The 11689-nt window shown below is 33.1% G+C and overlaps 2 protein-coding genes across 2 annotated transcripts; one reads left to right on the top strand and one right to left on the bottom strand.

Moving 5' to 3' along the window:
* The first annotated feature begins 3141 nt into the window (after nt 1-3141).
* LOC108209464 (cytochrome P450 86A8) lies at nt 3142-5207 on the top strand. The gene has a single exon (XM_017380383.2). The coding sequence runs from the start codon at nt 3285-3287 to the stop codon at nt 4905-4907; it is 1623 nt and encodes a 540-aa protein (XP_017235872.1). The 5' UTR covers nt 3142-3284; the 3' UTR covers nt 4908-5207.
* A 4196-nt stretch (nt 5208-9403) lies between these two features.
* LOC108209465 (transcription factor MYB17) lies at nt 9404-11054 on the bottom strand. Its single transcript, XM_017380384.2, has 3 exons — nt 10776-11054; nt 10503-10632; nt 9404-10386 (listed from the first exon to the last, which is right to left on the bottom strand). Exons 1-3 carry the CDS (start codon nt 10906-10908, stop codon nt 9705-9707), a joined length of 945 nt encoding a protein of 314 aa, XP_017235873.1. The 5' UTR covers nt 10909-11054; the 3' UTR covers nt 9404-9704.
* Between the last annotated feature and the right edge of the window lie 635 nt (nt 11055-11689).

The raw sequence follows: 11689 nt of genomic DNA, 5'->3' as shown, positions 1-11689 counted from the left end.
AAGACAATGTATGGAAAATGAGTAAAGTTAGATGAAAAGTTGGTAAAGTGGTGGGACCTACCAATATTTAATAGTAGATTTGAGATAGTGGAGGAAAGTAGTGGGTGTAATAGTAGTTTTTATTGTTAAATATGAGATAGTAGAGGAAGATAGTGGGTGTAATGATTAGAAAAACTTACTATTTATAGTAATGTAAAGAAATGAGAGGGACATCCCAAAATAGTAACTGTAAAGAAATGAGAGGGACAGAGGGAGTACTTTTTTTTTAATCTCCGTGAAAGTCAAAACAGTTCAATCTTTTCGGGACGGAGGGAGTATGAAATTTTGATTCCCGTTAATTGGAATAATTAATCATTAATCAAATGTCCTCTAAATCTCTAATTACTTTCCGCTTTGTTCCCCCAATTTCATATGTTTGCATAGGCTTCTGCATGCTTGCATGCACACGATATACGTAGCAGTAAAACTCAGAACCGTTGGCCCGTATTCCAAAACTAGATAGCTGACGTTTTTTTATTTCTCCCAAATTTGTGTCAGTACACACACATTAGTTGACTTTTATTTCCCCAGAAATTCATGAAGCCACGTTGACTTTCATCACTGCATTGGAATTATCGAGTTCAAGTCAATCCACAGACTCCCGAAATTTCCAAGTAGTTAAGCGTTAACCTATCCTCTGTCAAATACCTGCAGAGATATCCAAAATATTTTATGTTATCTCCGTTCATAAAATGTTTGACTTTTGTCTATATCCAAAAATTCATGACCTGGTTGACTTTGCTCGCTGCAGATTTCATGGCATTGAAACCAGTGAGTCCCCAGAGTCAAAACCACAAGATTCTGCAGGCAGTTAAGGGTTACAATATGGAGTGTTTTTAGTTATACGACATCAGAAATCATAAATGCTCTTGCTATTACAAATTAGGAGGGGTTGTTTTTAAGGAGTTCTCCAATTTTATCATTTTATGTATTTAAATCGATAATGTTATAAATTATTTTAGCTTTCTTTTTTGCAAAACTACGTGATCAAAGCAACTAAAATACGCGCATAAAATAAAAACTGTTTTTAAACGATGGCCTGAAAGGACAGAGATTAAATTTCAGTAACGCATCCATAGTTATTGCTACATATGCAGTTCTACGTGTATATCGGTAGTAGGCAGTTCACCTAACTATGAGCTGTGACTTGAATAAAACCCCATGTTTCATTTATGATTTTCGGGAAAAAAATGTTTAGTTTTAATTATTTAGGTTCATAAACAAAAAAACATCACACATAAGCACACGGAATCTGCTTTTAGAAAGATCAAATGAAAAGACACTGATTAGATTTCTTCTTTCCCAGGAACGAAATTATTAATTTTAAGCCAAGTACAAGCACATGTCTTGCTTGAAATTGGGATATTTACACGGATTTTTAAAAATCTGATAATTTATACTCTATGATTTAAGCCTGTAATTGATTTGGATTTGGATTCTATCAGTCGTATAAATTATAAAATTCATTAATAAAATTAATAAGCTGTTGGATATAATTAGGTTTTGAAATATTATTTTAATTTGGATTTAATATCGATAAGTTTTGTGAACTCTTGATTGTGTATAATCATATTTTAAATTCGTGTAGATTCTCTAAGGATTATGATTAACTTTTAAAATATATATTAAATATCATCACAATATTTTAAATTTCTTCAAATTTTTATTTGAATATAACTAATAAGATTTAAAAATCTAAGTGAGATATGTCGAATTCTTAAATCCAGTTTACAATAAATATATTCAGTGATTATCTTATTAAGGTTTTCAAAAGTTCTTGCAATTTTTACATTTTTTTTTTGTTAAAACACAACTCTGATACCTAAGTGAATCAAATATAAATGTTTATATAAGATATTGAATATATAATCAGGATCATATTAATATAAATTTAAATGGATTCAATTGTATTTGGTTGCTGATATTAATTCTCCTATTAGTGAAGTTAACAAGCAAATGTCATAAAACAGTATTCTTATCAATTTTTCTGTTCATTATTAGAAATAAGAAGTTATATATAAAACGTTGACACAATTAGTGTTACACCTGCAAAACGTAACTATCCTCTTGCAATCAAATTAATATAGCAAATATCCATCACATATCTATCAGAGTTTTGTTTGAAGTTCTAAATTAAATGAAAAAAAACCCAGCTTGGATCAATCATTTTCTCATTTAAACAAACACCCATAATTTTCATTTAATTTAAGGAATGAACCATAAGTCCTGGTCTCAAACTAAAAGTCATTGTTACAGAATCATCATGATTATCATGTCCTTTAGATTTCATTATAACTCTCCTTCACTTGATATCTCTAATGAGAATCCACAGATTTCTCAACTAATCTCATTAATTCCACTCTTCAATGAGTGAATGCATTGAAGAGTTCCAGCTCCTCCTCCTGCAGAAATTAGTTGGACGGAAGGAGAGTTATATATTTTTTACTGTTTTATATTCTATTTCGAATCCGTCCAAATCAGTCTCTCATTTTAGTTTTTTAACATTTAAAGAGAGTAATTAAAAGACATATTTGCTTAATAATAGTATAATTTAACGTCTAACTTTTTATTAAAACTGGAAATTCAAAAATAATACATAAAAATAACCCGTGGTTTGTTTGGTGTTGGTTTGGAGTAACAACCCCACTCTACTAGCTAGCTGTTTTTTAGGTTAGTTTGTGGTTGGTCTACCATTTTTACCTTTTAACCACTTTCATCTCAGTATCCAAAATGTCTATATAGCTGGGATATAAATTCTCAGATTGTTGAAAACGCGTTTTCTGTATCTTATTGGTGAGACTAATCTCTACGAGAATCCAGAGCCATGCATGCAGTAAATTCACAATAATCTCTCTTGTTGACCTGTGCAAGATCGAGTAGAATGGTTAACGGGATCCAGCCCAGCTCCAAAAATATTCGATTAGTTTATTGATTTAGTTTCGAGTTTTCAACTCTCATCTTTTAACTTGAAAACCTCCAACGACCTGCTCTTTAGTGCATTAATGAGTTTGCATCTGATGGTTAGAAAGAAAGAAAAAAAATAAATTTGAGGTGAGTGATGTAAATTCATAACAGTCTGGCCTTATTTATTTCTCCCACATTTTCTTACCTATAAATATTATCTACTTTCTTTCTCTTTTATCTCAATCTCAAGCTCCAACTCCATTTCACCTCTCCATACACAATCCTCTCTATACAAATTTATCTCATACACATTGTGTTTTTATTCATAATTTTCGAAAAATATGGATACTTCTGTGGTTTTGTTGTTGGTCAGTTGTGTTACGGTGTATTTGATATGGTTCACTTTCTTCTCGAGGGCGCTCAAGGGTCCGAGAGTGTGGCCTGTGGTGGGGAGCTTGCCGGGATTGATCGAGAATTGCAACAAATTGCATGACTGGATTGCGGAGAATCTCAGCGCGTGCGGTGGTACGTACCAGACATGCATATGTGCGATACCATTTTTGGCTAGGAAGCAGGGCCTCGTGACGGTAACGTGTGATCCGAAAAATTTAGAGCACATTTTGAAGACGAGATTCGAAAATTACCCCAAGGGGCCGACTTGGCAAGCGGTATTTCATGATTTACTTGGCAAGGGGATTTTTAATTCGGATGGGGAGACGTGGCTTTTTCAGAGAAAAACGGCTGCGCTTGAATTTACGACCAGGACGTTGCGACAAGCCATGGCTCGGTGGGTGAATCAAGCCATTAAGCTGAGGTTTTGTCCGATTTTGAAAACGGCTCAGCTGGAGGATAAGCCGGTTGATTTGCAAGATCTGTTGCTTCGGCTCACTTTTGATAACATATGCGGCTTGGCCTTTGGGAAGGACCCGCAGACGCTGGCGCCTGGCTTGCCTGATAACAGCTTTGCCTCGGCTTTTGATCGAGCCACGGAGGCTTCATTGCAGAGGATGATTTTTCCGAAAATTATTTGGAAGTTGAAGAAATGGCTCCGACTCGGCTTGGAGGTCAGCTTGAGCCGGAGCCTTACACACGTGGACAAGTACTTGTCTGAGGTCATCGATACACGTAAGCTCGAATTGCTGAATCAGAAGGCAGGGGATTGTAACAAGTATGATGACTTGTTGTCAAGGTTCATGAAGAAAAAAGAATCCTACTCGGACAAGTTTTTGCAACACGTGGCACTCAACTTCATCCTCGCTGGACGCGACACGTCATCCGTCGCGATGTGCTGGTTCTTTTGGCTGATCATCAACAATCCATCCGTGGAAGAAAAAGTTGTGCGCGAAATCTGCACCGTGCTGGTCGAGACACGTGGCGATGACGTGTCCAAGTGGCTCAGCGAACCGCTCGACTACGAGGAAGTCGATCGTTTGGTGTACCTCAAAGCCGCATTGTCCGAAACACTCCGATTGTATCCTTCGGTGCCAGAGGACTCTAAACATGTCGTGGCAGACGACATTTTACCCGATGGAACGTTCGTTCCATCAGGCTCATCCATAACATACTCAATATATTCCGCTGGAAGAATGAAGAGTACATGGGGCGAAGATGTCATGGAATTCAAACCCGAGAGGTGGCTGACCCCGGACGGCAAGACCTTCGCAATGCACGACATGTACAAGTTCGTGTCGTTCAATGCAGGTCCGAGAATCTGTCTCGGAAAAGATTTGGCTTATTTACAAATGAAGTCGATCGTAGCAGCCGTGCTGCTACGACACAAGCTCACTATAGTCCCCGATCATAAAATCGAGCAGAAAATGTCGCTCACGTTATTCATGAAACACGGGTTCAAGGTTAATGTGCATCAAAGGGACTTGAAACAAGTTGTGAGTGGCATCAAACAAGCGAGTCTAGGTGGTGGTGGTGGTGGGGAAGTAAGTGAGCCGGTTGAGGTGGTTGGATAAATTAATTGGAGGCATAAATACTCATATTTATGTGGCAGTAAAAAGGGACGTGGGGCATCAATAACAAAAAGCTGTGACGGTGGTAAATGATGCGTTTCATAAGAGTGACTCATTTGAATTTACAGAATTGAAGTGTTTGGTACCTTTTTTGCTTCTTGTATGTAGGTACATTTGATTGATTGTGACCAGAACTGAATAGAGACTATGAGGGTTCTTGATTACTTTGTGAAGCTAGGAAACTCCTTTCCATCTGTTACTTACATTATTGATTTGTTTATATATGTTTTTTTCGTTTTAATATTTTACTAGCTTCTAGTAATAGGACTATTGCTTTGCTGTATTTTCTTTCATGCTTTTGTTGGTAACATTATAATAAAATCTTATTTTCTCATTAAAATATTTGTAATGTTTTACAATTTTTCTTGACTATATATAAGCATCAAAATGATCGAGAATCGAACTCAAAACATTAAAAAGACACGAAAACTTGCGGTTATTCCATGTGCTGTTGTCTATGAATTTCTAGTTTCATGCATATGGTGTTTTGAATTTATACGAGAGTCAGTTTGGTGAACTACAAATAGTTGTTGAACAATTTGCTGAACAACAAAAACAATACAGCAATAATTAAACATCATGGACCTTCGCTATCGGTCCAGGAGACTATGTTAAATCATATTGAAAAAGATGTGCCAAACATATGTCTTAAACATGTTGTTATTGAATAATCGGTGTCTCAATTCTGCTCGACTCGACTCTCCTTTGACGAGATATGAGAATAATGAGCGAGCATAATATTCAGTATAGCAGATAATAGAATCAGAAATATTTTCTCATTTTCATGATTCTGAAATTAATACTCACTGCCGTCCGTACCAAAATTTAATCACTATAATGTCGAAACAAGTGAATTTTCAGAACGGATTTAAATCCGAGTTTGGGTCAATTTATATTTGTAATGTACGATACACACAGCTGCCAGCTTACACTGACTCGTTGAGTATACAAGATTAAATGTTCGACATTTATGAAAATTGTCATAATTTATTTCCTTTTATTTACTGAAGGGACCAACAGCAAGTTGGCAGTGGTCTGTTTCGTACGTACATTGTGCTGGAGACTGGAGTCGCCTAAACAGAGACGAGGCCTAACTCCAGATTTATGATTCCAAATCAATTCACCTGTACTGTCGTGTAAAAATTTTCTGAGTCATTTTAATTTATAAGCTTGGATTGAAAAATTGAAAATTCTAAGTTTTTTAATGATTCATTTTTATTTCTGAAATTCAATTTTATAAAAATATATAAAATCATTTGAAAAAGTAATTTATAATATTTTACTAATATATTAGTTATTTTTATAATTCATACATTGTAAATATTAAAAAAATTATCCAAACACAAAAATTACAAATTCATTTTTAATTTATAATTAAATTCTCACGAAGCACTCAGTCTGAACTAATCCAAGCAACACTCCTGCGTTTTTTACTTGATCACATATTATAAAATACTAGCTTATAACCCGTGCAACGCACGGGCGGTTATAATATTTGTTATTTTATTATGTATATTTTGAACTTAACTAATTTATTTTTTAGTTAAATAAATTTTTCATCTAACAGCTGAATAAATTTTTAATAATTGAGTCCGTCAATTGGCTAATTAAAAATTAGACCGAAGATATATACTTTAATGAGAATGTTAAACTATATTTTTTTACATATAATAATTTAAGGATACTTAAAAACCAAGATATAAACCAACCAATCAACATTTAATATTTCGTTATTAATCATTAATAATATAATATAGAACATATTATAAGTTAAAAAGACGTGTAAATCTAAATACCAATCCATATACTAATCTAATTTTTGCTTATAAAAAAATACTAATCTAATTTTTAATGTTTTGATTTTATAGATAATAACAAATATATCATAACATGTTATAAATTAAAGAGGTTCATGAGTCGAGGTTTACCGAACGTCGACATGCCTACCTACAATTGACCAACTGAACTTTTCATGTTTCGGCTTTAATTGTACAGGTAATATATAGTATAATATAGAGTTATAATATTACTTTTAAAATGAGACCTTTAAAGTATTTTAAAATAATGTTAATGTATTTTGGTTGAAAATATCACCATTTATTTATTAAACTATATATAATAATATTATATTTTTATATATATGTAGCCCGTGTTAATTATGGAAGCTCAGTTTTTTAGTTAGAAATCTAAAAAAGATAATGCGTTTTAATTAAAAAGGTAATTGGAATGTTGCTTGATATTATTTTGAAAGATTGAATTTTTTCACTTAAAAATATAAATAATATATTTTAGTTAAAAAAGTAATTGGTTATATAATGAGGCCCGTATTTTGGCCCAAGTACCGACCGGCCAAACTTTCAATGTTTGGCCTTTAATATTATAATATAGTTAAAAAAGTAATTGGTTATTTAGTTAGGCCCGTATTTTAGTTAGAAATCTAAAAAAGATAATGTGTTTTAATTAAAAAAGTAATTAGAATGTTGCTCGATATTATTTTGAAAGATTGAGTTTTTTTACTTAAAAATATAAATAATATATTTTATTTAAAAAAGTAATTGGTTATATAGTGAGGCCCGTATTTTGGGCTAAGTACCCACCCACCAAACTTTTAATGTTTGGACTTTAATAGTATAGTCACTCTAGTACAGTTAAAAAAGTAATTGGTTATATAGTTAGGCCCGTATTTTGGCTCAAGTACCGACCGACCAAATTTTCAATCTTTCGGCTTTAATAGTACTAGCTTATAGCCCGTGCAAGGCACGGGAGTTTTTTAATTATTTATAAATTTTTTAAATATATTGTAAGTGGTGCGAAAGAATTTAATTTATAAATAATAAATTAAAATTTTTAATTAAATAAAATTTGAAATTATGATTTGTTTGTAAGTCGGAACTATTGTAAAAATATATAGGTTCTACTTTTCAGACTTGTTTCTGTAAAAAAAAAAACTGGTTACACATGTTGGATCATCCGACAGTGGCGATGCCGTATAAAATACACTGTCACAGTCATTAATGGTTTCAAATAAACTATTGTAATCAAGTCATTCCTTTTCTCTCATGTATCATGCCAAAATATTAATTTTTTCTATCAAATTTTAATATATATTGAGTAGAATATGTGACGTCAACTTCCATTAGATTTTATTTATAAATGTATTTTATATTAAAATTATTATAATATGATTTAAATTTGGCTTACTAATTTTAAAATATATTAGATAAAAATAATTTTGTGACAGTGCGATTTATATGATTCTACAATTAAAACTGGTAGGAAATTTTTATTTTGGATTAAAATATCTGGCTTATTAATTTTAAAATATATTAAATAAAAATAATTTTGTGACGGTGCGATTTATATGATTCCACAATTAAAGCTGGTAGGATATATTTATTTCGGATTAAAAAAATCATAAACATGTGAAAGACAAAATTTGTTTTGAATTCAGAAAAAGAATTATAAAGATGCAAGTAGATATCAGTTGCTTTATAGAATTAGAAGTTAATTTTGTTCTAATCTAACGGTACTTATTTGCTCAATATACGATCCAACGGATAATAAATTTTTGGACCATGTGACCATGCGACCAAATTATCTCCCTTACGCTTATTATATTATATATATAAGTATATAATAGTATAGATTTCGACTTGATTTCAATTGCAAACCCTCCTCTTTTTTTCTTTAACCCTCCTTTTCTTCTTAAAAGTATAAAAGCCTTCATTTAAAACTTATAAATAAAGGAAATATATGAAGGTCCTCTCAGTTAATCTCACGACTTATATGCATATTTGTTTTATTCATAATTTATACTATATTATATTATCTTAATTTATTAAGCAACACATATTGTTATAGTATAAACATATATTCGAAATAAAATGAAATTCCAAAACATATATAATAGTAAAAAATTAAAATCCGAAAACATATAAAAATTAAAATTCTATATATTCACTTATTTCTTCTTTATATATATATACTTTTTCCATATATCTTTCTCCTTTTTTTATCATTAAGGTGTGCGTATAACATTTACTTAAATTTTTCTATATTTTTTCGCATAAATATACAGAACTCACAAATTATAAATAAATCAAAATTATTAAAACAGGCATTTTAAATTCCAAACTAATCATATAAATCATTTAAAGTTATAAGTCATAATTTTTAAAATTAGTAAAACGGGTTTTACTTCATTTTAATTTGTTCGTTAATTAAGTTGATAGTCTTGAAAGTTTTTTTTTTTTAGCGCTCTTATAGAAAAATGATTGCGCCCCTAAATTTATTATTTTGCCTCTAAGAATATATTTTTAATTTCCTCCAAACAGAATATATGCTCCTAAAGATTTTCACTTATTTCATATTCATTTATAAGCCGCTCTCTAGAGCGGCGTAGCACGGTTTGATTTCATATCATGAAAATGAACTTTGGACACGGAAAAACTCAAGGATGACATATAATAGAAAATCATAGTAGATATGCTAATAATTCGGTGATATATAATCCTGCGAAACAAAACAGGGCTAGTTAGAAAACACCCGAATGCTTGTAACAAGCACAACTTTCTCTTTTTGAGTTTCCCTGCATCTACTATAATATTATATCTGCTGCAGGAATCGTTCCATGAGGAGACGATATGGGACTAATTGATGCATTACAACAGTGAATGCGAATACAGCTGAATACTTGGAGGATTTACGATTTAGCTGATCTGAAAATGTAGATGGAACAGCTCAAGTACTATAATCTGAAATTGCTCTATAAATATCATAGTTATCGATATGTCCTTCGAGGAAGCTCATGTCATTGCTGCCAGGAAAATCCCAGAGCAACTGTACTGCAGTGTTGGATGGATCTTCCAGATCATCAGGGCTCGAAGAATACGATGTTGCTGTATAATAATGATCAGTGTTGGACTTGAGGTTTTGGTCATCATCGGCTTCTTTAAGTTTTTTCTCCAGTGGAAATTCTGATGCAGCTGCTGTGAGGCAAAGTTCTGTAGTTATGCCAGAAACAGATCCGTTTTTTGCTGAAGACGCTTGAGAAAATGGGCTTGGACAATTTTCGGGTTCTGTTACTTTGTTGAGGTTTCGGAATGAGTCTCCTACTTCAGACTTCCACATTCTTAAGAAAAAATCAGCATCTGGTTTTGTTGTATGTGAAGGAGGAATCACGAGTGAAGACTCTTTTGAGAGGCGAGATTCTGCTTCTAGCCTGGCAGTCTCCCATTGCGCCATGTGGCGTGCTGAAGGGGATGCAGATGATCTTATGAGTGAACCATTCATGGAAGTGCAGGGCTCGTGAGTTTCAGGGTCAATGCCTTTGGATATCAACCGCTTCTTCAAGTGCGTATTCCATAAGTTCTTGATCTCATTATCTGTTCTGCCTGGTAGCTGAGTTGCAATGGCAGCCCATCTGAATCAATGCATTTAGGAGCGATAAAATTAGAAATTGCTCTTGTAGGTGAACACAAACAGAACCACATAATGACTTAAACTGCAGCATTCAGCATAAATTTCAGATTGTATTACCTATTCCCAAGCATTCCATGCAACTGAATGACAAGCTTCTCGTCCTCAGGAGTAAAGGGACCTCGCTTAATATCCGGCCTAAGATAGTTTGTCCATCGCAGGCGACAACTTTTCCCACACCGGAGAAGGCCTAAAACATAACAAACTATAATCGCTTCATTTTGCTTCAAAAACCAGCTACATACTCATACTACAAAGTTGTACTTGGTCCTTTTTTTAAGGCATTTACTTAAACTGAACAAATTGCAAACAAAAAAATAAATTTGTGCTTACCAGCAAGCTTAGGAAGAGACCTCCAGCTTCCCGGGCCATTTTTGTTGATGTACTGAACAAGAGCTTCATCTTCATCAGAAGTCCATGGCCCTCTCTTCATTCCCTCCTTATCACAGCAGGGTTTTCGCTTCATTCTCTCTTTCTTTCAACAATGCTGAACAGCTTTCGAATGTTCGTAGCATTCAAATGTCACATAAAAACCACACATATATATTAGGCCAGTACACCCAAACCGATTGCTGAGACGACTATTTTGGCAACTCCTGTTGGCGGAAATAATTTAACTTTTCCTCATCGAACGTACTTTCACAAATGCAAGTGGATTTTTATTGTCTTGTGCACAGTTTAGCCGCGAAAAACTTGAGTGAAATAGATTATTATTGACGGACTGTGAGGTCTGTATAAATGTACAGGTGAAAAGACAAGACAATGAAGAATCTTCATTTATTGTACGCGAAGATTCAAAGCATGGAAATCGGAACAAATAATTCGAAGCTAGTAAAGATAAAAGCAAACAAAAATTCAGTTCTGATATAAATTCGGTGTCTGTTCTTTTTGAGCTAGTCTAGCTTCGAAATTAACTCATTGTGATCAACTATCATATATGTATGTTTGTGGATAGTGATTATTCAATTCGTACGTAATCGATGTTTTTCTCTATTTATACATCAAAAGAGAAAGTAAAACGAGTGAAACAGGGACAGAGATACCCCAGTTCTTGCTGGTTTTATGAAATATAGTATTCAGTCATAATCTCGCCAACTCGGATAGATGTACGCATGCCTTACCTCTGACAATTCGAGTTTTCTCGTTATGTATCACATAATACACCAAAAATCAAGACATTTCTCATAAAAACCTCAAGTTTTGATATATTTTTTTTTGCTGAAAATTTATAAATTTGTAATTGGTCG

The sequence above is a fragment of the Daucus carota genome, chromosome 2 (genome assembly GCF_001625215.2).
Source record: "Daucus carota subsp. sativus chromosome 2, DH1 v3.0, whole genome shotgun sequence".
In the NCBI taxonomy this organism is placed as follows: domain Eukaryota; kingdom Viridiplantae; phylum Streptophyta; class Magnoliopsida; order Apiales; family Apiaceae; genus Daucus; species Daucus carota.
This window is presented reverse-complemented; position numbering and strand designations above follow the sequence as displayed.

Excerpts from the sequence above, each read along its gene's own strand:
- LOC108209464 (XM_017380383.2), top strand. The coding sequence starts at position 3,285 with ATGGATACTTCTGTGGTTTTGTTGTTGGTCAGTTGTGTTACGGTGTAT.
- LOC108209465 (XM_017380384.2), bottom strand. The coding sequence starts at position 10,908 with ATGAAGCGAAAACCCTGCTGTGATAAGGAGGGAATGAAGAGAGGGCCA. Across the intron at positions 10,633-10,775 it reads GTCTCTTCCTAAGCTTGCTG|GCCTTCTCCGGTGTGGGAAA; the intron begins GTAAGCACAAAT and ends GTTATGTTTTAG. Across the intron at positions 10,387-10,502 it reads CATGGAATGCTTGGGAATAG|ATGGGCTGCCATTGCAACTC; the intron begins GTAATACAATCT and ends GCATTGATTCAG.